Genomic DNA, 26438 nt, shown 5'->3' with positions numbered 1-26438 from the left:
TATCTGGAAAGTTAAACTGCTTCTTAAAATTAGGTAGATGGCATGATTCAAAGTGAGTTTAAACCAACTAATTGAGCTTGATGATACAAGAACAAAATCGACACAGCAGCCCAGATGTCTTCTCGTCTCCAAAGTGGAGGGGAGATCCATTTTTCCTCTTATTATCCCTAGAGTCACAGCTGCCAGGAATCTAAGTCTTTATGGGTCACCGCTCATATATTATCTTTTATAAGGTGGTCAGTATTACTGTCGCCATGGTACAGGCAGGGAGATCAGCTGTAGAGACTAAGTCACCCGCCCAAGGTTCTACCACCATCGAGTTCATTCTTGACGTATTTAGGGAAGGTGTACGATGTGCCGAAGGCTGTGCGTGAATTTTAAGATCCATACTCCAAGACGAGGAAAGCTCCGTTTCTTAGTGGCTTTGACTTCATCTAGTGCAGGGGGCGGACTCCTCTAAACGGATGATTAATGTTATCTGTTCAATGTTATAAAGGGAAAGTCCATGAGCCACGTGGCTAGAGCATCTTGGGATTCAGGAAGGTCTCTGCAGCTCCTGTCCAAATGCTCGGGTGACTCTGGCTTCTCCGGTGGGGATGGGCTACAGTCCCGTGGTTCTCCTTCCAGGGACTCTGGACGGGACACAGCCCCTTCGATTCCGGGGAGCCCTGCCATTCCCCAGGCTCCATAGCTCCATTCGTCCTGGATGAGGTGCCGAATCAGGTGGGGGACCATCGACATCGAAGGCAAACTCCTTTGGGAAGCCAAACGTCTCCAATTGGTTCCCAGAGCTTTTAGATATTCCAGTTAGTAAGTCATCCTGCTCCAATGTGGCAAGAGCCAAGATCAAGACTCAAAGGCCATTAACAGGGGGCTTCTCATTTTTCTTTGGCAGATGGAGAGAAAGAATCCTCTTGTTACGCACGATCCACGGGTTGGCCGAGAGCAGTTAAGGTTCCGGGGTTGTAAGCAACCGAAAGACGTTCGTTAACTTAAGTACCAGGGGGGATTTGTTGGAAGAACATGGGGTGGCTTGAGAGCTGGAAAAGAAGATTAACCCACAGGTATTGAAGGGACAGCAACCAGCCGGAGCTCTGGGGAGCTGGAGACATACACAAGGGACCATATCCCCAGCAATTGTGCTCTGTGCTCTGTCTGCAAAAAAATCCTGATTCCTGGAACAGAATTTGGCTAGTACCCGCTCACATCTCCATCCACAGTTAGAGAAGAGCAGAGCCAGTGCGATTGCAGCTGAGTCGAAAAGCTGACACGTAGCAGATTCGGTCAGAGAGAAGCATGTGCGTGGCCAGGCAGGACGCTCCCACCCAGGAGGCTGTCTTTGAGGTGAATGGGAATCACTGGGGTTTATTGGTGTCCGCTGGGAGCAAGACCCTGACTATCACCGATGCTCAGGGTTTTATCTTCTTGAAAATGATTTTCAAATGGTTTTCTAGATGCTCTTCCTGCGTGCTCGGCCCATGATGGAGTCGGTAAGTGATTGGTCCCTTTACTTTTCCCCTTTCCTTCCTGGTCAGCGCTATTCCCTGCCCTCCAAGTCAGGAGACCAAGGACACCAGGTTTTTTTGTTTGTTTGTTTGTTTTCTCCTGTTTGATTTGTTCCACTTTCCATCCTGAACTTCCGTTTCTTCCTCTCTCCAGGCTCTACGGGCATGGACCTAGGTGTCGGTCCGTCGATCACAGAGCTGTGTCAGGTCTAGGGTGTAATGGGGACCGATGGGGGGGAACACCCACCGGCAGCCGAATCCCGCCAAGAGAACAGAGCTTCCCAGAGTTTCTAGGTCAGAGCCCCCTGGAACGCCGTGAGCTTACGGAAGCGCCTTTATATAGTAACTGGTTTAATTAAGATAACAGATGTCCCTGTTACCCAAGTCCTGGTGCGCCCCTCTGTAATTGGACACTCATTCACAAGCTCCTGACGGGTGAAAACCACTTCAAACAAACCATTTCCCCCCATGAGTTCTTTTTTCTTTTTCTTTTCCTCCCTACAATTAAATTGAATAAACAATGTAGCCAGGGCTCATTCCTCTCAAAGAGACGGCTTTAATGGCTCAAGAGTTTACCAGGAGCCCTCGTGTGGGAAGCCAACGACTTGCTAGTTTTTAAAAAGCAAGTTGAATTCTCTGCTTGATGCATCAGCACTGAGGGAGCCTGACCATCAGCCGGCGTTTACCATGGAAGAGGGAGAGACAGGGGGGCTGGCGCTTTTATGTTGGGATTTTCCTATCGTCTGAAAAGATGGATAATTGACAACCTGTCACTCATGTCGCCCTGGTGGAGAAAACAAAGATAAAAGGCAAAACAGAAATGCAAAGAACCTCGAATGGTGCATTAGACGCATCTCCACCCCGTCGGGAGCTCCTGTTGTTTTAACCTTTCCTGGGAACTTCCAAAGGAACCCGGGGCCAGACGTCAGGAAGAGGGGCCGGTGCAGACCCCCTCAGCTAGGTGGGGGCATCTAACACCTTCCTGTCCTCCCTAATCATCCCCATCACGTAAAGGGACAGAGGAACCCCAGTGACCAGCCCCACCTGTATCAATCAGGCACAGCGCATGGCCCGTCTGGCTGTCCTATTGCTCCTCGTCACGGGGCCACTTTGGCTGGAACATTTTCAGGATCCCTTAACCCCGTTCGAGGGTGCAGAGCTGTTTTCTCTGGACAAAGGCTCTGAGGAGGTGATCCAAGGGCCTCATTTACCTCTTCTCCAGAGGGCCCAGATGGTTCTAGGTCCGAAGTTTCCACCGACATCGTGGGTGACGTGAACAATATCTCCAGGAGCCTGTAGCGTCTCCCTACGGAGGATTCTTCTTCTTCCTTCCACCGGATGCTACGCTACCAAGTCTTGGACCCGGCTTGATCCCAAAACTCCCCTACGGCCTCGATGGGCCCAGAGGAGGTGACAGTGTAATAATCCTCGATTTCAGGCATCCTGAGCTGGGGGCCTCTGGTGCCAGGTGTCCCCCGGCTCTTGTGGGGTGAAAACAGCCGCAGACGATTCGCCCAGGAGTGCGTGGGACTGTATGCCTTCAACCTTGACTTGCAGACACTGGAACCTGACATTCAGACAACTTGCATGTGTCACAAAGCGCTGCTTTTTTTTTTTTTGATTGCCTGCTGTTGAAAATTTCAGACCACGTTCAGCTCCCTCCCGAGCTGCAGGAACACAGAGGGGGCTGGGTTTGGCCTGGGTGCGGTTGGAGCTTGAGTCAAGCCCTGCAAAAGAATTATCGCAGACAGAGAGGACAGGAGGGATGTCCAGAGGCCATGTGCTAGGAGGGAACAAGGCCACTTGAAGAGGGCAAAGAAAGACCCCAAGTCCCAGGAGCTAAGAATGACCTTGAGTGAAATTGGAAAGCGGGTAGAGTCCCGTGGGTCAGGGGACGTCCACAGGAAGCCACCTGTCTTACCTGGCCGTGCATTAGAGTCATGTAGGAAACTTAAAAACAAAAATCCAGATTCCTGGGTCCAGGTCAGAATTCCACCGAAGCCGGTCTTTTTCGGAGGGGAGGTAGGATTTCGGAATTTTTTTTTTCCAAGGTTGAGGATTAAACGTAGGGCCTCGTGTGTGCCAGTGTCATGGTGCAGAGGTGAGGTGTCCCCCAAAAGCTCACGTCTGAGACAGTGTAAGAAGGTTCAGAGGAGAAATGGTTGGGGTGTGAGCGTCTTAACCCAATCCGTGATTTCACCCCCTGATGGGGATTCACTGAGTGGTCCCTGAAGTGGTGGGTGTGGCTGGAGGAGGTGGGCATTGGGGACATGGCTTTGGGTATCTATTCGTATCTGGAGAGTAGAGTCTCTCTGCCTCCTGGTCACCACGTGAGCCACTTCCCTCTGCCACACTCTTCCGCCATGATGTTCAGCCTCCCCTGGAGCCCTGAGGAATGGAGCCGGCTGTCTATGGACTGAGACCTCTGAAACCGTGAGCCCCCAAATCAACTTTTCCTCCTCTACAATTGTGCTGGTCGGGTCCTTTAGTCACAGCCACAAAGAAGCTGAGTCAAACTGAGCCTTGGAATCCTATGTGGGTTCCATAGATACGTCCTGGGGTGTGAGGCTAGGGCACACGGGGAGAACAAGAGGACCGGCCAGTCTCAGCTGGTCACTGCCTGAGCCTGGTCATCGCATTCACCCCCCGGGGACCATAACAGAACATGATGTACTACACTGAGCTCAGAAGGGCCGAGGCGAGGGGTGAACCCACAGCATCTTCCCGGGACGGGAGTCACCCCCAGAATGTATCATGGAAACGTCTTTTTAAAACGAATCTCCCTAAACTCTGGCAATTTGCATTTTAGGGGAGCTTAACGCCCTAAGGATGGGATCCAGGGCTCTAGGAGACACAAGCTGAGATCACGGGAGAGAGTTCAAGGTCTGGAGGTGGAGCAAGCGAGACCCTCTCATCTCCATAACTGCACTTGCAGAATTAAAGTGACGGAGTACCACCACCACGCAGGGCCACGGATTCTAACTGGAGCAATGACGCTTGCTTGGGTTGCTTTCACCGGTGGTTTTGCCTCCGAGGCAGGATTTCCATTATTATGGAGATGAACTGCCTCTAATTATCGCAAGAGCATAATTGTTCCCCAGGGCAGAATTCCTAATAACAGCGCTGTGCAGCTCTGCAGAAACTGTAAGAGATATCCGGAGGGCAGGTTTCTCATTAAGCGCACACACAGAGACAGTTTGCCTCCGGAAGAGAAACACAACGCCTCAGGCACTAAGCCTCCCTTCCTCGCTGGGACACCGCAGGCCTTCGGGGCCAACACCTGCCGTCACAGGTACTGCTCTGCCTCCCACCTTGCAGGCCTCCAAGACCTGGCTTCCACACCAACATGGCGCCTGTGGCCCTGGGGTGGGATTTCCTACCAGGTCTTACATGGACTCCCACATCCTTCCAAATGCCTTTGGGAAGAGAGGCCCGTGAAGGCCAGGGTCTAATTTCTCTTCAGAGGCAGGTGTCAACGTCTCCAGACGAGACACAGAAAAGGGATATTTTACTCCTGGGTGGCTTGAATATTTTCCCAGAGAGCTAGATGGGACCATGCAGGCCCTGCCAGACTAAAACGGTGTGTCCGTCTGGGCACCTGGGCACCTTTCTTTGATCCACAGATGTCCTCGTTCTACAAGACTGTCTGCATGAACTTGTCCACTTGATGACTTCTTTTTTGGGGGGAGGTACCAGGGATTGAACTCAGGGGCACTCAACCACTGAGCCCCATCCCCAGCCCTATTTTGTATTTTATTTAGAGACAGGGTCTCACTGAGTTGCTTAGGGAGGGCCTTGCTTTTGCTGAGGCTGGCTTTGAACTCACGATCCTCCTGCCTCAGCCTCCTGAGCCACTGGGATGATAGGCTTGCACCATTGAGCCCGGCTCCAGGACTTCTTAGCTACTGAGGGAGTCTAGCTGTGTCTCTACTCCTCGACTCAGAGCAGCATCTGTGAACTTCCTGCTGGACATGCATTTACTGAGCACTTACTGTATCCCAGGCAGATGCTAAGTGTTGCAGAATGCGGCAAAGCACACCAGGGTCACCATGGTCCTCCAAGATGGAAGAGGAAGGCAGAAAAGGAGGTCAGAGTCCTTCCGTGGGAGGACAATTTGCTTTTGTGAGCTTGGAAGACGGGGGAAAGGCCACCCTGCACAAGTTGGAAACAGACTCCCCCCTACGGCCTGTAGAAAGAATAGGATCCTACTGAGGCCCTGGCTCGGCCCCATGAGACCCATTTCAGAATTCCCACAGCTACCACGGTAAGATACTAGATTTCCACTGGCTACTCCCGATCCACACAGGCACATCTGCATATAGGTGCCCAGCGTCTGTCCTCAGTACTGACGTGCTGATGGAGTGGACGGTGGGGAAGACAGACAGCGGTGTGAGATGGTGGGAAGTCGCCCAGAATCCATAAAGCAGGGAGACAGGCCGGGAGATTTGCCTGTTCAGATCAGTGAGTGGGGAAAGGCTTCCCTAGCATGGTGACCCGAGAATGGCTGCTCACTAAAGTGACATGGCTACTTGCAGGCACTGGAATTCAAGACATTAATATTAACCTTCTGATTCCCCCTAATATATTAACATATATTAACATGTATTAACATATATTAACATATATGTTAATATGCGGATTAACATATGTTAACATATACGTTAATATGTTAATTAACATATATAATTATATATATATATTTTATTTATATATTATATAATAGACTAGTATATTATATAATATTACACATAATATGATATAATTATATTATAATGTATATTACATATATATTTAAAATATAGTATACAAATGATATATAATGTATATAATACATATATATATATTATATATATATATCATATATATTTAGTTGTAGAGGGACACAGTGCCTTTATTTTATGTATTTATTTTTATGTGGTGCTGAGGATCGAACCCAGCGCCTCGCAGGTGCTAGGCCAGTGCTCAGCCACTGAGCCACAACCCTGGCCCCCCAACTTGTTCTTTTGACATTCATGATGGTGGAAAATGATACGGCCATCAATCAGCTGGTGACGTTGGATCACCATGAGTCATTTTCGGTTTCTCCTCTCTATTTTTCAATCCACCTCCTTTCCATGTCCCTTATAGCCTTTCATAGCCCGTGTGTCTGTCCCTCCACTTCAAGATCAGGAGGTGGCTGTCCCTCAACTCCTTAGGATTGCTCTCCTGGGGGACTCCTGCCTGCGGGTGGCCTCTCTGCACCCCCAACCTCTGCACCCCGCTCAGTGCTGCAGACAAAGCCGTCTAGAGAAGCACATGATCAAAGCATGTCAGTGCTCTGGAAATCTCTTCTGAATAGGAGAAAATCTTTCCCACCTGCACCTCAGATAGAGCATTAATTTCCAGGGTATACCAAGAACTCAAAAAAACTATTGAACACCAGAAAAATAAATAACCCAATCAATAAACAGGCAAAGGTATTGAACAGAAGAAAGAGGAATGGTCAACAAGTAAATGAAAAAAATGTTCAACATCTCTAGCAATTAGAGAAATGCAAATCAAAACGACACTGAGATTTCATCTCACTCCAGTCTGAATGGAAATTATCAAGACTACAAGTAACAACAAATGCTGGTGAGGATGTGGGGAAAAGGGTACTCTCATACACTGCTGGTGGGACTGCAAATGGATGCAACCACTCTGGAAAGCAGAAAGGAGATGCCTCAGAAAACTTGGAATGGAACCACCATTTGATCCAGTTATCCCACTCCTCTGTAATATGTACTACAGGGACACAGCCACATCAATGTTTATAGCAGCTCAGTTCACAATACCTAAGCTAAGGAACCAGCCTAGGTGCCCTTCAACACACGAATGGATAAAGAAAATATGGTATATATACACAATGGAATATTACTCAGCCTTAAAGAAGAATGAAATCATGGCATTTGCAAGTAGATGGATGGAACTGGAGAACATCATGCTAAGTGAAATAAGCCAGTTCCGAAAAACCAAAGGCCAAATGTTCTCTCTGATACATGGATGTTAACCTATAACAAGGGAGGGGAAGAATAGAAGTTCATTGGATTAGAAAAAGGGGAATGAAGGGAAGAAAGAGGGGTGGTAATAGGAAACCCAGTAGAATGAATTGGACATAACTTTCCTATGTTCTTATATAGATACACGACCAGTGTAACGCCACAGCACATTCAACCACAAAAATGGGATCAAAATCGGAATGGGTTGCACCCCACGCATGTGTAATAGGTCCAAATACAACCTACGTCATGTATATCTAAAAACAACAAATAAAGAGAAACTCTCCTCTGGAACTGTTGCAATTCCTTGGGAAATACAGAGGGCCAGCACGGGGTGCTGTGTGAGCCCTTGAGCCCTGACACACCTACAGAAGCAGCCCGTCCCAGGCCTGGGCAGATAAGTGAGCCCGTGAATCCCCAGGATTCACACCGAAGCCAGCTTAGAGTTGAATGTTTCCTCCGTGTTCATAATTCCACTCAACAATTCTAGGATTCTAGGTTCTTATTAATTCTTCTGCGATTTCTGTATTTGGATGTTTTTCGTATAGCTGAGACTCCAGTCTTATTTGCCTCAAGGGCCTTCTGTCTAAAAGACGAAAAGTAAATAGAATCATCAACTTTTTTTCCAGTTAGGAGACTCAAGCGCTCGCTCCATCCAAATGACGTGAACTGTTTTCACGGTGACTAGTCATCTGTCCTGAGAACTAAAATACCTGGGCTCGGTGACCGGGGCTTCCTGTTCCCATGTCTGATATTGCTTACACGCTGATCCCGGGGTAAAAGCCCAGGAAAACAAGAAGTGTGGTATGGATATGGATGTGCTCCCTACCCTACACAAAGCTCTGGAAATTGTTCGAATTTTTCATCTTTGATTAGGATGTTTGGCTTAGGGGCTGGGGTCATGGCTCAGTGGTAGAGCACTTGCCTAGCATGTGTGAGGCCCTGGGTTCGATCCTCAGCACCACATAAAAATAAATAAATGAATGAATAAATTAATGAATGAATGAATAAATAAATGAATAGATACATACATAAATAAAGATATTGTGTGTCCATCTACAGTTAAAAATATTTTTAAAACATGCTTGGCTTACTATGGATAATGCCATTGGGAATATGTGTTGAAGTTCTAAACAAAGAGAAGATCACATCAGGAACATAAAAAAAACACATATATTCAAAAAAATTTAACAGGTTAACATTAAATCAGCATTTCTGAGTCTATATCCACTGAGCTAACTACAAAATCATCATGGGATAAAAAAACAAAAAACAAACAAAAAAAAAACCCCACTTCTGAGTTTTTAAAATGTTGCTTCTAATGCTTTTAGTGCGAATTCATTTGTGAACAATGAGCTACCATTAGAAATAATGATCATTTTTTTTTTTTATAGGTTAGAGTTTGGCTGAGTCTTCCAAAACAGAATCGGGGGGGCAATATTACAAAAAGGGATGCTTGATGATAAGGTCTTATTTCTCAGGGCTATAGCAGTGCTTTCGATTTAAGATTTTTATATCCTCAAAGAGCATTTGGGCTAACCAGGTAGTGCATTAGTAGCTATTACTCAACCCTGGGTGCCCTGGGTCTTGGACTACGGGTGCCAATCCTCTCTTAAACTCTTCATGTCTAAATCAGTGTCATGGGTTCGATAGGAGGCGTCCTCCAAAAGCTCATGTGAGAGACAACAAAAGAAAGTACCGAGGGGGAGATGATTGGGCCACGAGAGCCTTCACCTCATCAGCGTATTAATCCACTTGATGTGGATTAATGGAGTGTAACTGCAGGCAGGTAGGGTGTGGTTGGAGGAGCCAGGTCACTGGGTGTGTGTGAGTGTGTCTTTGGGATTTACATTCTGTTCCTGGTGTGCAGAACTCTCTTTCTCCTGGTCACTGTGTCCTGAGCGCCGGCCTCCACCAGGCCCTTCTGCCATGATGTCCGGCCTCACCTTGGGTCCAGAGCTACAGAGTCAGCCATCTGTCAATCTAGGCCTCTACAACCGTGAGCCAAATCAACTTTTCCTCCTCTAATTGTTCTTGTCAGATTCTTTTTGGTCACCGTGATGAAAAAAAAAGCTGACTAAAATAATCAGTGGTGTAGGATTTGATGTGATGGTTTTCATTGACTCATCCACTTAATTTTCTTTCTTCTGTATTAAAAAAAAAGGGGGGGGGGAGAAAAATAGCAGAATTTCTTCTCTACTCCCAAGGAAACAGGAGCCAAATCCTTTCTTTTGACTCTTTTTGGAAACGGTGAAATGTTCGAGCGTGCTGATGTCTTTCCAAGAGTGAACTTGATCCAGAGACCAAGTCCATATTATGCGTAGTCCGTAGTCTACTGACCTTAAATACTCAAACAAATCAATTTCTTTATTTTTTTTTAAAAATTAGAACTTCCACGAAAGTTCTGACATCGAGCTTCTCTGGAAAAATAAGATGGAAAATCACCAGACTGGCCTCTCTGTATGGCTGAGTGGCAGGTGTCTACCTTGATGGGACACTCACTAAAGTCTGTGTCATTTCCTTTTAAGGCCCCACCCTGGCCAGTTTTTGAAAGCATTTCCATTACCCAGTTGGGTCTCTTTGGTTAATACACTCTAAGTGAGGCAGAGGAGCGGAGTAGAGCCGTGAGAAGACAGCACCCATGTGGAGAAAGCATGGCTAATATTGACATTTTGGGACTAACCCAGTGACACCGGAGGTGGAGATAACAAGTAGCAGGAATTGGGTAATGACAGGGGAGTATCCTCAAGTTTAAATATATTTTTTAGTGTCAAGTAAATGTGGAAGCATATTTGAACCCTGTTAATCAAATCAAGAGTATCAAGAACAAAAACTGAACAGAGAACAGCTAGCGGGTAGTCAAACGGTGGAAAATAACTAAATTCCGTTCTCCCATAGGATTCTTGATACCCATACTCTACTTCCCCAAGGGTAGTTCAATCAGGCTTTGTGTCGAGGGCTAAGCTATAGCAGAGGTAAGCAGCCAACAACCCTGTTCAAGACGGTAGGTTGTCAAATATATGAAACAGTGTGCAACATCTCTCGCATTCAGAGAAATGCAAACCAAAACCTCTCTACGGTTTCATCTCCCTCCAGTCAGAATGGCAATTGTCAAGAATACAAGCAACAGTAAGTGTTGGTGAGGATGTGGGGGAAAAGGCACACTTCTACGTTGGTGGTGGGACCGCAAATTGGTGCAGCCACTCTGGAAAGCAGTATGGAGATTCCTCAGAAAACTTGAAATGAAACCAACATTTGATCCCATTATCCCACTCCTGTTTGTATCCAAAGGACTTAAAATCAGCACCCTACAGTGAAACAGCCACTTCAATGTTTATAGGTGCTGGGGATTGAACCCAGGGCCTTGTGCATGCACGGCAGGCACTCTACCAACTGGGCTCTGTCCCCAGCCCTGTCCTGCTTTCTGGGTACACCAGGAATCAGAGAGGGATGCCTCTTATGCATTTAACATGGGTGTGGATTCACCACGTATAAACCGCACCGGGTTTGTTTATAAAACTCATTAAACAGGACAACCTCATCAGCGCCATGGTCTAATTTGTATATGCAAATTCAAAGGTGTTCAGGTGTAAAGGGTAGACACACACATTTTGATAGGCATCCTTATTGCATCCTTGAGTACTTGACCTTCAGCACCAATTAAAATCATTATGTATACAGCTGGTAAATCCTGTCTTATAGGTGACAAACAGACTCCTGCATAATTAGCATTTTTCTAACAAATTGCATAAATTACAGACAAAGGTCTGGGATACGTTATAGGCTTTTTCTTGACAGCCAAGAAAAAGCCTTGGAAATGTGTGCCAATGGATACGACCAACTGTCAGACTCCAGGTAACTCACATCCGTTTAAAGGACATAAACAACATGCTTTCTACATGCAGCCCGTGGATCGTAGAAAATGCAAGCGTGACATGTTTAGGCATTAGAAGAAAACCTGTTGTCTCAAAAAAGATGTCATCGAAATAATAAGAAGTCAAGGTTGGAATGAGAGATGTTTATAAACTCAAAAAAGGAAACTAATGAGACATAGATGGATATTTGAAAGATTGCTAAAATATTGGAAAGTTTGCTAAATACTTGAAAGATTGCCATAACAAAGAAAAATTAAACTTCTTCGTCACATTCGACTTCTGTTCAAAGGAAGTAGGAGGTGCCGAGAGAGTGGGCAAATCCACAAATGAGATCTTGGGCTAACATTAAGCTTACCTTCAGGCAGTTCCGCAAGTTTCCACAGGGAATGGTGCATTCTCTTTCTGCAGAGAGGGTTCTATGCAGGACCGATATCAAGGAGGAAACCCAGAATTTACCTCCTCCCTAATACAGCATCAGCCTTTTGATTAACATTTGGCCCCGGAGTAAAGCTAATAAATACCACCCCCCCACACCCTTCTCACGAGCAGACAAGAGGATCCTACAGGTTAACCAAAGACTCCAAACGTTTCAAGAGAGTACCTTTCATTTTCTCTTAATAGGTCCTTCCCCTTTTTCCAGGTGTAGACGGGTTTTGGAGATGCTTTGGGCTTGCACTCAATGACCACCTCCCCTTCCACTTTGACGAGAGTGACTCTCTTCAAGAGTGTTCTCGAGAAATCCGGACCCGCCGCTGGAAGACAAAATAGAGAATAAAACAATGAATTCTTTTGCAAGGGGAAAAAGAAACACACACACACACACACACACACACAAGATCGATTGGGGGTCTTTTTCTTTCTGTGATGCAATTATTGTTCCTTTGTCCATCAAAGGCAGGAAGCTAAATTTGTCCTAAAGGGAGGAGCACCCTAGGTTTTGATGCATTTTATTAAAATTAAAGCTGTAATTTATACATGCTAAAATGCAACAGTTATATGAATATAGCTTGATGGATCTGATATATTCCCTGATATAATATGATCTTATTACTCTATTGAGGATTCTTTTTTTTTTTTTTTAAATGTATTCTAGCAGGAATTGGTGGCATGCAATTGGAATCCCAGACCCTCAGGAGGCTGAGGCAAGACTGTCTCAAGTTTGAGGCCAGCCTCAGCAACTTTGTGAGACCCGTCTCAAAATAAGACATAAAAAGGGCTGGGGATGTGGCTCAGGGATAAGGCACTCCTGGGTTCAATTCCCAGTAACATGCTCACTATGGATCCCATATTCAAGGGAACAAAAATTTAAAAATTTCACCGAAGCAAAAGAGATAGAAACAAAATAAGAAAAATCCGTCTTTTTTTTTTTTTTTTTTCCTTGATGTGTGGGCTGAAACATGGCCTCTCTGATACAATGCACTCTGTCCCCTTACACTCTGTATATATACAGAAAATGTGCTGAAATATCTGTTCGGCCACCCTCTAGGAACTTCTTACAACCCAGGGCTCTGTTCAGCTTTATGCAATGCTTGTTCTATTCAGGGGAAATTACAGCTTGGTCTTCGTTATGGCTTGGATATATGGTGTCCCCCCAAAGCCCATGTGTGAGGCCATGCAAGAAAATTAAGAAGTGTTTGGGTTATGAGAGCCTTAACCTGATCAGTGCATTAATCCACTGATATGGATTAACTCGGTGGTAACTGCAGGAGGTAGAGGGAGGCTGGAGGAGATGGGTCCCCGAAGGCAGGACTTTGTGGTTTATATTTTGTCCCTGGTGAGCAGAACTCTCTGCTCCCTGTTGGGCCCACGCGGAGCCACTTTCCTCCACCACACCCTTCCGCCATGATGTTCTGCCTCTCTGGGGCCCAGAGCCATGGAGCTGGCTGGTGGTGTAGACAGAGACTTCTGGAACTGTGAGTGCCAAATGAACTTCTCCTCTACAATTGTTCTTGTCAGGTTTTTTTGGTCATGGCCATGAGAAAACTGACACTAAAATAGTCTTGGATCGAAGACGTTTAGAAAACTGTATTGCAGGCTTACAACGAGTGTTCTGGAAAAATTCCCTCATGTTGGTACCGGTTATAAAGTCACAGGGAAATCATATATTAAAGAAAAAAAAACTACACCTTCCTAAGACAAAAGATAGACATCGGTACCCTCACTCTAAAAAAAAAAAAAAAACAAAAGATGCCTTCCGAAAAACCTCTATTTTCTTCTGAGTTGATTGACTTCGTGGGTGAGGAGGAATTTTGAAATCCGTGGGCAGATTTATCTTATTTAAATTTTATAATCTACCTTATGTGTATTTCTTTTTTTTTTTGCCTCCCTGCAGTTGATCTGATGAAATTCAAGATTTCAAGACACGTGGAAGGTAAACATTTAAGTTCAAACCAATAATTAATTAAAGGAAAAATGGGAGCGAGCCTGTACGTACTTATATGAGCGGGAAACGCGAGCCAGTGTGTCTTCAACGCACCTGCATCCTAAGCTGGCGATTTCAAAAGGATAAAAAACGAGCGTCCCTGGAAGAAGCTACATTTTTATTAAGTGCTTTTGTTCAGCTGGACAGTGGATTTGCCCAGATACCCAGGAGCCTGGTATTACGATGTGAAGGTGCTATTAAATAAATGAATCCAGTAGGCAACTGATTTCTCAACCAAGATACCTCTGATTCATGAGATGAGTTCAAAACTCAGAGACCAATTCGACAGTGATAGAGGCCATGAACAAGCAGAGTGCAAGCAGAGACGTTTCTGCTCTACAGCAGCAGTGCATTCCTCATGGTCTGCAAAATCACCAAATAAAAATAATCGGGTCTACGAAAAAGAGTCGGGGCAGATGTGATGATTTACGTAACAAAAACGACAACAAAAGAGTAACCCTCTGAATAAATATTAAGTATGATGAAATACAAAGCATGATGAAGAAGACAAGTCACATTCCTAACAAATACTTCAAAAATATGGAGCGCACGTGAAGAAAGATTGATGGAGGAGAGAAAGAGGAAGAGTGGAGACTGTTAAGCTAGAAAATAAGTGCAAATCACAGACAGAGGAAGAGCTATGCAATAGGAACAGCCATACTGAAGCATGTGGTCAGCCGGTCACGGTGGTGCACACCTGTAATCCCAGCAACTCAGGAGGCTGAGGCCAGAGGATCACAAGTTTGAGGTTGGCCTCAGCAATTTAGTGAGGCCCTATGCAATATCGTGAGACCCTGTTTCAAAAAAAAAAAAAAAAAAAGGATGGGCATGTGGCTCAGTGATAAAGCCCCTAGGTTCGATCCCCAGTATCATAAAAATAAACAAATTAATTATCTATAGGGCCAAATTGACAAGCAGAAGATTGCTGTGGGGTAAATAGAATTCATGTGCAATGAAAGATCTTTTTTTTCTTGCTTAGTTAGCTATATTGATTTGTTAGTGGGTTGCGTAAATAACCCTTAGTTAAGTATTTACTAAATACTTGTAAATAAATCCAGCATTTACGCTATGTTGACATTATTCACCACTTTAGTTCATCCAAAATGAACTAAACAATGTCACAGAAAAGTGCTTCCAAAAAGACTTCTCGGCTTAGGTAGACATCAGAAGTGACATAAAAATGTTGGGAAAAAAAAAAAAACAGGTCTTCTAGAAGTTTTTTTAAAAGGGTAGTTTTTGAAATACAGTTACAAATCTTTCTCATATAAAAAAATCCCTTCTTACAACTCTATCTTTCGGCACACATATTTTTATCACTCTAGGCAGATATTTTTCATCTGTTCAGGAGGAATTCTGCTGTTGCATTTGGAATGAGTTTATATAAATCAAACTGTGCACGATGTATGGGTGTATTTGTCAAAAGAACTATATAGATTGCTTCTGCAGGATTTGAAATAACAAACCGAGACACACAGAAGGCAGAAAACAAACACCTTCCAAGTTTCAAAGGTATTTTAAAGACATTATTTATGCACATATTAACTTTTGGGTATCCCAGAGATAAGACTGACTTGAACCATCTTCCACCAATAAAAAATGGAATTGTACATGACATCATTTCCTTTTGGTTACTCTGTTTGATGACCTGGCTCCTGGTATTATCTGACCCTGCAAATCTACCAGCTGTCACCATTCTAGGGTAAAATCACTGGAGCGTCCTCAGTTTCTGAATATTTGACCTTCATGGGCTTCCTTACATTCCGCCATTTTGTGACCACATTTTTCACCTCAGATGGCTGCCCAGCTTGGAGGCTGATGCTTTTTTTCTTCCTGGTGCCCGATATTTACTCTGATCCCTCAACCTGGATCCAGGAGATACTTGAAGGAAGAGTGAAATGGGCCTGAGAAGTTTGATATTCACAGAGATGTCATTTAAGGAGTCATTGGTAAGATTCCCAGTGGTGCACTGTTAGAACCTACCCCTGGCTCCCTTGCACAGGGAATGTGAAAAATACGTCAGTAAATTCCTAAGGGATCAGAAAAAGAAAAGAAAAAAGATCCAATGTGAAGGATACAGAAATGACAACCTCCTAAACTCTGTGGCCTGGGAAGAGGGAGGGAGGAAGAGGATAAAACATGGGTTACATCGATCCTTTTGCAATACCTCCTTTCCCAGTGACAAGGCAACCCCTGGGAAGGATGCAAACATCGCCCACTAACAAGTCAATCTCTGGGAAAAGGAAAAGCATGGATCTGTTCCCAATATGTCCTTTCTCAGTGACCCTGGAGGAAGAGATAAGCCAGGGTCGCCAAACTCTGGACCCTCCGCCCTTGCCCTGTTAAAAACACTGCCCAGTAAAAACAAATTTCTAAGTTTTGCAACCTTTTCCCCTGTATGCCCATATCCCATGGAAGTCTTCAATGGCTAAGTCACATTCCAGTGCGTGACCTATATCAACGCAGACCTCCTCCCGGTCATTGGTGGCCATTTCCGATCCAGAAAGTGAGCCCATCGGATGCCGCCTGACTCTGCTGCCAGACAAAAAGGCACAGCGGATCCACGAAGTCTGCTCCCTCCCCGGTTATTGGTGCTTTCCCCGTGGAGCCAAAACCACGTGGCTTATTTTTTTGCTTAAAAGATGACCGTCTGAGAGTTTGAGAGCAGCTCAAAGACGAGGGGAATCTTCCTCTGCTAAATTGAAAGGGCAGATTTTTCTCAGGTGAACTCCCAGAGGGCACCTCTCCCTCGGGAGGGAAACCAGTCATGCCAAGCGACCTCTCCTCCATGGGAAATGGAAGTGGGAAAAACTAGTTCAGCCTCTGCCAGCATCAGTGTCCCCTCCCAAGGGACCGAGTGGAGTGTTGACTCCTTAACCAGATGCCCAGTGGCAGCTGGATCTGAGGCATGCACGAGGATGATGCTTTTCTGTGCGATGGAAAAGGAAAAGACAATCCAGTCATGCCTGCTCTGTCACAGTTGGTCCCCAGAAACACTTCTGGGAGCGCTGCCAGTTGGTGGAGACTCTTCAGGCCAGCCCTTGGGAAGTTCAGAATTTCCTGTGATTCGAATCTTGGCCCATTTTCCTTTAACCCTCACCTCGTCGTTCCATGAAACCCAGCCTGGAGTGAATGCATCCGTTCAGATTTTCCACCCACAGAGGGAAGAAGGTCACTCTCAGAGTGTAAACGCCCAAACCCCTCCTGGCTTCCTGGGGAACTTTCTTGAATGCATGCTGCCATGAAAAATGTCTTCTCTCTGGGTCCACCATTGCAGGGCGACGAATTCAAAAAAAATCTCTGCTCCCTCATCAAGGATCATAAAGAGACACCCAGGAAAACTCTGAACATGATGATTTTTTCATGCCACTGTGAGCATCATGCATCCCTTCTAATGTCCCCCAAACCCACACCCTAAAATTCAGTGAATGCCCCATTTCCCGAGACCCTAATAACCCTTAACTATCATGACAGCTCTTGCATTTACGGAACCCTACTCCCGTTGGGTGAGAAAGACATCATTTACAGAAAGACACGATATTTGCAGTCATGAGGTTGTTTGGGGGGCTGAATGAGAGAATCTGAGTTGTGCATGTCAAGAACTTAGCGTGATGTTTCATGAGCACTCTTTCACCTTTCTTGCCCACTATTTCCATTACTACGCTATCCTTCCACCACCAGCCACAGAGGACATCCGTGCTGGAAAAGAGTTCTTTGGAAAAAAAAAAGAAGACTTTGTGTTTTGAAATGATTATGGACTGATAAAGAAGAATACGGAGAGGTTCTGTCTGTCCTCCACCCAGTTAAGATGCAATCACAGGGACCCCAATGATTGCATCTGAAGTAAGTAGGGCACGACGTCCAGCTAAGGCAACTGACCCCTGGGATGAAGTGTGTTTGTAGTTCGGTGTTATTTAATCATATACGTCGATTTCAATATATGTCGCGTTTGTCACAAAGATCTTCCTGGTGCTTAAAAGTCACACCTGGCCTCTCCTGTCTATCACCCCGGATCCCTGGAAACGATGAATCTCTGCATCTCTGCACCGCTGTTATTTTGAAGAATATTATGTACATAAATGGAATCATATAATAGGTGACTTATGGGACTTTATTTTTTCCCAGAAAGTATGATGCCCTTAGGATATGTCCAAGTTGTTGAGTGTGCCCACAGTTCCTTTTAGTGGCTGAGAAATATATCCTATCGTGAATATGAACTACCTCTTAATTTTGGCATTTTCGGCTCTATAATAACTGCCAAATACTTTAGAGCACACAGATACCATCTCCCTATCTCTCCATGCCTTCTCTGCCAAGTAGGATCATGCATAGCCCTTTCATTTTTATGAAAGGTTCGGAAAGCCAAAAAAAAAAAAAAAAAAAGAATCATGTAAACATGGTAGAAACTTTCTGATTCCAGGGAAAAAAAAAACACCTCAAAGCTATTTTAAACCACCCTACAATAGTGAACGTGCTGGTGAAAAATCATTCTTATAATACTTTAAGGAGGGCTTTAGCTTCTAAACCCTTGCAAGCCGCCCTTGACCTATCCTATCTGTATAAAGAGAATATGCATTTCAAAAAAAATCTGTAATAATTGCATTGACCTTCTTCCATCAATCCCCATTAGTGACATCTCTGATTTTCAACCAGAATCAAAAGGGCACAGTGTCCTGATCCCTTATACAAATCCATGTCCTTAGTCAGGCAAGAAGTACGTAGGACTGCCGTGTCATATCGGATTACGAGTCACTTTGTTATGTGATAGCAGTTTTTGCTGAATGAACAGGAGACAGCCTGGCAGTAAGAATCCTAAAAACCGGTGGTTAATAAATGGTCGCTCTTGCTCTCCATGATTTTCTCCAAGTTGGCAAAAAGCGCCATCTGCGTGCACCTAGCCCAGATATCTACTTCACACAAAGTAGATATTTAATTAATATTTGTCGAACGATTGTACGTTCCTGCAGGAGAGAACTCAGGGATTCTGTCTAAAACAGGAAATAATGTTCTCATGATTGTTTGCTTGGGTGCCGCGTCCCTTTCTTCCCCACCAGCAGGGTTGGAACGGGCTTCTTGAAATTCCTGGTCTGCACAGAGGACCCTGGATCCTCTCTGAAGTTGGACCTCAGCCTATTGAAGTACCATCTCCCGAGATTCAGCATCTGGGCTACTTAGACTTGGAAATGATCTGAAGTGGTAGATGTTTAATAATGGGTTCCGTAAACAAAACAAGAAAACAAAAATTGGTCTGTAGAGCTTGCCAGTTTCTGTGGTGTAAACAGCGCCATCAGGGCTGATTTACAATTCACCAACATGAAGCCGTTGAACGCTGAATTGAGCCATTGCTGTTTCCACCACTGTCCCCAACGCACCCATTTAGGGGAAGGAAACAGAGCCAAACAGGCCCTGGATATTTAGCTTGGCCTCGACTTGGGCCTTACTCCACACCAAAGTATCATGGTCCACTTTTATCATCTCTAGGTGCTCCCAACCCTGGGCCCAGTGTTGAGAAGATAAGAACTTCAATTTCTTTTCACTTCTTTGGTGACTTTATCAAGGGATCACAGCAGTTTAGAGCTTCAGCTAATGTGTGCTCTGCCCCCTACGCACGTATCCTTGCCAGAACATACTGCAACACAGAGGCGCTGTAGTTACGTCTGTCTCAGCAATCTCTTGCCCATCAGGATCCTTCAATAAGGAGCCAGATACATATCGTGCAGGCAAAGTAGGCACCTATTTTGCCTTTAGGTTGATTTTCAACCAGAATCAAAAGGTTTGATTAAAAGCATCAGTCTTTACTCTAAGTAAGAATGAAATTCATTAGGAGCCTAGAGAAGCTTCGGTTTTCCCATGTTGGGAAAGAAAAGAGATTGGAGTGTTTGTGGCCGCCAATGCTCGGGTTCTGGTGAAAACTGGCTCTGGTGACTGACAGAGTTTTTTCCAATTCTCGCTTTTCTGTGGTGCTCTTGGATATCAAACCAACCAAGGGAACAGAGATCAACTTCCTTAACTTAACTGCTCATAAGATCCACCTGGAGAAGCTCGTTAACTGAACATACATACTCTGAACTCCCAGCACGGGAGAGACCCAGGATTTTTTGACACTTAAAAAATTCTGCTACTGCAAATGTGACTCCCCCCTGGAGAAGAAATACTGGTGTCACCTAGGATCTCATTAAAAACCCAGAATCTCTGGCCTCACGTCTGATTACTTTGTTATTATTTTTTACACGATGCCTCATGTAAATGGCATCATGCAGTATTTGCTTCTCTGTGACTGGCTTATTTCACTTAGCACTGTGTCCTCAACCATCCTTCATGTTGTAGCACATGACGGGATCTCCTTTTTAAGCCTGAGTAATATTCCACTGCATGCACACACACCACATTTTACCTAATCATCTGTCTACAGACACTTAGGTTGCTTCCACCTCTTGATTATTGGGAACAAAGCTGCAATGAACATCGTTGTGTAAAATATCTGTTCAGGATGTTGTTTACAATTATTTTGGATATATACCAAGAAGGGGGACCATATGGTAATTACTTTAAATTGTCAGAGGAGGTGTTACGCTGCTTTCCACAGCAGCGTCAATCTTGACGACCCACCAACAGTGCACAAGGGCTCCACCTGCTTCAGTCTAATGCCCTTCCAACTGAGCTTTTTCTGCAGATGACAAGGCTTCCAATTCGCCCCATATCCTTACAAGTATTTGCTAGTGTGCATGAGTGTGTGTGTGTTTTTAATAGTGCCAACCTAGAATGAATGGGGTGAAATCTCATCATGATTTTGATCTGCATTTCCCTATCTATTAGTGAGGTGGAGTGTATTTTCCTAGGTTTGTTGACCCTTTATATATTTTGTTTGGAGAAACACCCCTGCAAGTCCCCTATTTGCTTTTAATTGGGTTGTTTTCTCTTGTTGTTGAATTATATAGTTCTTGGCCTACCCTGAACCTGAACCCCTTACCAGACATATGGCTCAAAAATACATGGTCCCATCCCACGGACTACATTTTTCCCTCTGCTAATTGCTTGCTTACTTGCATAGAAGTTCCCAAGTCGGATGTAGTTCCATGTATCTATTTTAGGCTTTTGTAGCCTGTGCTTTTGGTATCATGTCTAAAAAAATGATTGACAGGTTCAATATCTTGAAGCTATGTTTTTTTTTTTTTCCCTAGAAATGTATAATTTGGGGTATTTTCTTTAGGTGTCTCACCTATGTTGCATCTTTTCTTTGTGTGAGCCCCTGGAGATTCTTATCTATCCATCTGTATATCTCTATCTATCTGTATATCTATCATCTATCCAGCCATGTGTATATGTAAATTTCTGAAAAACAAAATGGCCTTGGGATTTTCATAGAAATTGCATTCAGTCGGTAGATGATTAGAGACAGAATGGGCATTTGAATGACATTGGGTCTTCCAATCCATGAACAAGGGATGCCTTTCCATTTGTAGCATGTCTTTTTATTTTATTTTATTTTATTTTTTGCAACATGATGGAGTTCTTAGTGTTCAAGACTTTGTTTTCTTTTCTTTTTTAAAAATATATTTTTTAGTTGTAGATGGACACAGTGATTTTATTTTATTTATTTATAGATAGCGCTGAGGATCGAACCCGGTGCCTCACACGTTATAGGTGGGCACTCTACCGCTCAGCCACAACCCCAGCCCGCTTTGCTTTTATAATTAAGCTTGTTCCTCAGTTTTAGTCTTTTGGATGTTATTGTGACCAGCACAGTTTCAGCACATTCCTTTTTGGGTTGGTTATTGTTAGAGTACAGAAATGCCCCTGGTTTTAGGGTGTATCCCACTGCTTTTCTGAAATCACTTGTTCATTGAAGAGTTTGGTTGTAGATATTTTAGAGTTTTATACATGTAAGACCTTGTCATTTTCATGATCTTGTATGTAGTTAATTTCACCATATTCCCTCTCCAGTTTTAAGGATATTTCCTTTTCTCGTCTAATTGCTTGGTCTAGCATTTCCAGTACTGGTCAAACAGTAATGGTAAGAATGGGCATCCTTTCCTTTTTCCTAATCTTAGTAGAGCAGCTTTCAATTTTCATTATTGAATGTGATGCTTGCTATGAGTTTTTCCAGGTGGTATTCATGATGTTAAGTACCTTCTTTTTATTCTCAGTTTCTTTAGTGTTTTGGTGCTTAAGGTTTTTGAACACTTTTCTCTTCATCAATTGAGATCATCATTTGTTTTTTTTTTGTTTTTTTTTTACTCTTTATTCCATAATGTGATGTGTAACATTGATTTTTCATATATTGAACCATCTTTGCATTCCAGGTATAAATTCCACTTGGGTATGACAGATAATCCTTTAGCTATTCTGTTGACCTCAGTTTGCTGAATGGAACTGAAGAGTTTTGATGAGGACTTTTACATCAATATTCCTCAGGGATACTGGTCTGTAGTTTTCTAGTGTCATCATCTGACCGTGGTAACAGGTTAATGCTGACCATGCTGAGCTTATAGGCTAGATGTATTCCCTCTTCTTCAATTACATGACAGGGTGGAGGAAAACAGGTGTTAGTTCTTCATTAAATATTTGGTAGAATTCTCCAGTGAAGCATCTGGTCCTGGGTTTGTTTGTTTGTTTGAAAGGTTTTAATTATTACTTCAATGTTCTTTTTTCTTGCTGTCTCAAATAGACTCTTATTGTCTCTGAATTTATTTATTTTTTCACTTTGTTGCTTTTAGAGATACATGACAGTAGAGTGTATTTTGACATATTATACACACATAGAGTATAACTTATTCTAATTAGGATGCCATTCTTGTAGTTGTACATGATGTGTCGTTACACTGGTTGTGTATTCATATACGAACACAGGAAAGTGATGTCCGATTCATTCCACTGTATTTCCTATTCCTGTTTCCCTCCCTTCCCTTCATTCTCCTTTGTCTAATCTGATGAATTTGTATTCTTCCCTCCCCCACTTACTGTTAGCATTCACATATCAGTTGTCTCTGAATTTTGACAGTATGATTATAGCCTGTTTCAGTGTATACCTCTTTGGAGTCACATCAATGGCAGTTGAACTTCTTAAATCTGTAAATTCATTTCCCCCTGGTATTTGAGGAAAATTTCAGCCATTATTTATTCCAATAGGCTCTTTGCCTCTTTTGTTTTTCTTTTCCTTCTGTGAATTACATAATATGCATATTGTCCTACTAGACGTTGTACCATAAGTCCTGTAGGCTTCACTCACTTTACTTTCTTCCTCCCTCTCTCCCTCCCTCTTTCCTTCCATTTTTGTTCCTCTGTCTCAATAATTTCCAATGTTCATTCGTCTTTAATTTTGCTGATCATTTCTTCTGTCTGGCGATTGAACCCTCGAGTGGATTTTTCAATTCAGTTATTGTATTCTTCAGCACCAGACTTTCAGGGTCAGCAGAGGTTCTTCATCTTCTGCGTCTGCTGGTACTCTCCTTCTACCCACGCCATCAATTTCCTGATTTAATTTTGTTATCTTTGCTTTGTTAAGAAAAATTCATTCAGCCTCCAAATGATCATTCATGCAAATTCTTGGGTCATTGATGTGTTTCAGTTTCTTTAGAATTTCTAGAGATTTCAACTGTTCCTTTGAAAAGGCTATTTTTTTCCCCACATATGATTTCTTGTCTTCTGTTTGGACTGTGGCATATGAGAAACCAGACAGCTCTCCCAGTCTTTGTGATGTGGTTTCCTACAGAGAGGAATCCCATCAATTGCCCCAAGCCAGAGATTCTGGAGACTTTCTTAAGCCTTTTCTAGGGTGAGTCCTCTCCGGGGTTATATGTGTCATTTCCTGAAGAGGTCTGCCTGTTTCTTCTCAGCAGCTCCCTTGAGTGTTTTTATGAGTTATTGTGACCTCTCTTGCTATAAGCAAGTTGTGGCACCCGAGTTCCCCATAGTGTGTGTGTTGTACAGCTAGCTGAGTCTGATGCCAAACCAAGCTGGGGTAATAGCATTTTTTTTTCTCAGTGTCCTTCCTACCTGATGTTTCTGTTAACACTTAGATTTAGGTACAGAAAGAAACCACCTTCTTTGGCAGGTCACCCCCTCCCCAAGTCACAATGTTGAATGCACTTTCCATTCTTCCCTTTCTCTCTAAGGGAAAAGTCAGGAGTTGGGAGTATTCTCCTGATGTTATTTTGGGGAGGAAGGAGGTGCTGTAGTAGTAAGTGCCCTCATTTTCCTCTGTGCCTTGAGGCGCTTGGATTTATCCTTGACTACCATGCAGAAATCTCTTAATTGGTCTCACAAAGGTGTGTGGATTGTGGTGAAGTCAGTATCTCCACTGAGGCTTCCTGGTCTAGAGTCTTGCTGACATTGCTTATAAATCTTCCTGAATGTCAATTCTCATACACCCCTAGGACAGACGACCGAAATGTAATTAATTTGCTGCCAGAGGGAGGTAGAGGGGGGAAAAAATAATTACTTCATTTCATTTAATTTATTCACTAATTTAAAGACACTTGAGGTGGATAATAGTGAAAGATGTAAAGAAATAAATACACTTAAAATATGGTAGAAGTCAAAGGGAGGAAAGACAGGAAACAACCTTGCTAGCATTCATACAACAGAGTTAAATTAACCCTGGATTTCTGGAAGGAAAAACAGCTACTGGGCCATATGTGAGGAGGTGGGGGAGAGCACATTTCTTATTGCCTGATAAAGGACTTTGGTTGTGTGCTCAAAGAGTGGAATTTTTCTGCTCTTGAGAGCAGGGTTCTACATTTTAGGAGTCATTTTTTGGAAATCTCTTCATGTAAAGGATGATGAATTTCAAGATGGAGAATACCTTCACAGAGAGTTTGGTTGTAGGACAGTGTATGTCCATCAGTACTCAGAGATGCCTTGGCTGTGTTTCTGAGTTACTATTTAAACTCGTAACACATGGTATTTTTTTGGGGGGAAAGTAATTATCATAATACTGATTTCTCTGTTTCCCATGTCCCCCACTGGCTTAGGTTTAAGTGACCACAGCCACACCATGTAATACCTCAGCATAATCCTCATGTGGTAGTCTATAAAGCCACCCCATGTGCCTATTGCTCGTCACTGACTTGGTGAAATGGTGCATGGACCCATGCCGCCATCTTGATTCCTGATATTTCCCTTGTATGGGGGGGGGACTTCTGGCTAAGAGTTTGGATCGTCATTGGAATTTTCAGTAGGTAAGAGTATGTTCAAGTTTACAAGAACATTCTGGGCAGAACAGATTTCCTATTTTAGGAGAGTGGTTCTCAAGGCGGGATCTTGGACTAGCACTTGGGCTAGTATCACCTGGCAATCTATTAGAAATGCAAATTCTGAGGTCTCTCTCAGCATGACCATCACAGAAACCCTGGGAGAGGACTCAGCAATCTGTCTTAGCGTGTTCTCTGGGCGATCCGATGGATGGTCAAGTTTAAGAATTGATCCTTTACGCAAATCCAGTGACCTTCTGATCTGATTCAATACATCCGTAGTTCCCAAATAGCGCCGTTCATTGGAGCTATATGTGGGACACTTCCAAGGACTAATCCCTGGGTCCCAGGCTTAGAGATGGGATTCGTTGACAATGGAATATGGTACGGAATCAGAATATTAAAAACTTCCCCAGAAGAACATAATCTACAGCAGAATTTGAGAATTACAGAAATGGGATATCTTGGTGATTCTGCAGCTATGTGCAATTCAGGTTTGGGGTATGAATAATCGTTAACAACAGCAAAAGCTTTCTGTAGAGCTGCAAACACTTTTAGATTTGCATAGGGCCTTCCTCATTCTACCGGTAAGGGAATTTGAGATCCAAGCGCATCACTCACCTCCTCCTGATGACTTAAGTAAAGGTTCTGCCTCGATGACTACATTTGGGGAAGAAGAGCATTTGTCCTCTCTTTAGATGCTGATCACACTCAGCCCATTTGATTATTTTGTAATCTGGCTCAACGAGGCAGCTGAGAAATCAGACTCCGATGCAGATGAGCACTTGTGAAAGTCCCTCTGAAATAACTCTGGGTTTAGCCTTAATGGTTTTCTAATTTGGGAGCCAATCATCTGGATAAATGCCAGATTAACTGGATAATTGCTCAACCCTGCACCTCACTGTAATTGGAACATGAGTTACTCGAATGCTATTCCAGTGCCCGGCCAGGGTCAGATGCCCTCTACCATGCAGGCCCGGAGAATCGCTTAATACTAAACGATTACATAAAACGTCCTCAGGACACAGTGCATAACATGGTGGTTATCAGAGGCAGAGGAGAATAGAAAGGAGGGAGAGACGGGGAAAGATTGATCAACGGGCAGTACGTCACAGTTGGACAGAAGAAATCCTGATGTCCCTCGACAAAGAAGGGTTGCTATGCGCAAGACCGCGTACTGTGCATCTCAGAAAGCTGGAGGGCAGGTTATTAAAGGTTTTGCCATGAAGAAATGCCAAATGTTTCCAGATGTAGATACATTTAACCTGATTTAAACACTATAGACTACAAAGTAGGCAAACATTGAAAGGTCACACAGTAACCCACGGATGTGTACGATTTTTATGTTTTTACAGATGTGTCAATTAAATAAAAAGAAAAAAAGAATTTTCTCAAGACACAGTTACTTCTGTACCATATATAATCATGGT

At 43.7% G+C, this 26438-nt stretch overlaps 1 protein-coding gene across 6 annotated transcripts in view; it reads right to left on the bottom strand.

Annotated features, from left to right (window-relative positions):
- LOC113178803 (contactin-4) overlaps positions 1 to 26438 on the bottom strand; it is a 259228-nt gene that overhangs the window by 92332 nt on the left and 140458 nt on the right. For all 6 annotated transcript variants that reach the window (XM_077793439.1, XM_077793441.1, XM_077793440.1 and 3 more), the window contains exon 8: positions 11999 to 12149. In XM_077793439.1, the coding sequence (XP_077649565.1) occupies positions 11999 to 12149 (151 nt within the window). The remainder of the gene's footprint in view (positions 1 to 11998; positions 12150 to 26438) is intronic.

This window comes from Urocitellus parryii, chromosome 16, assembly GCF_045843805.1.
Source record: "Urocitellus parryii isolate mUroPar1 chromosome 16, mUroPar1.hap1, whole genome shotgun sequence".
In the NCBI taxonomy this organism is placed as follows: Eukaryota; Metazoa; Chordata; class Mammalia; order Rodentia; family Sciuridae; genus Urocitellus; species Urocitellus parryii.
This window is presented reverse-complemented; position numbering and strand designations above follow the sequence as displayed.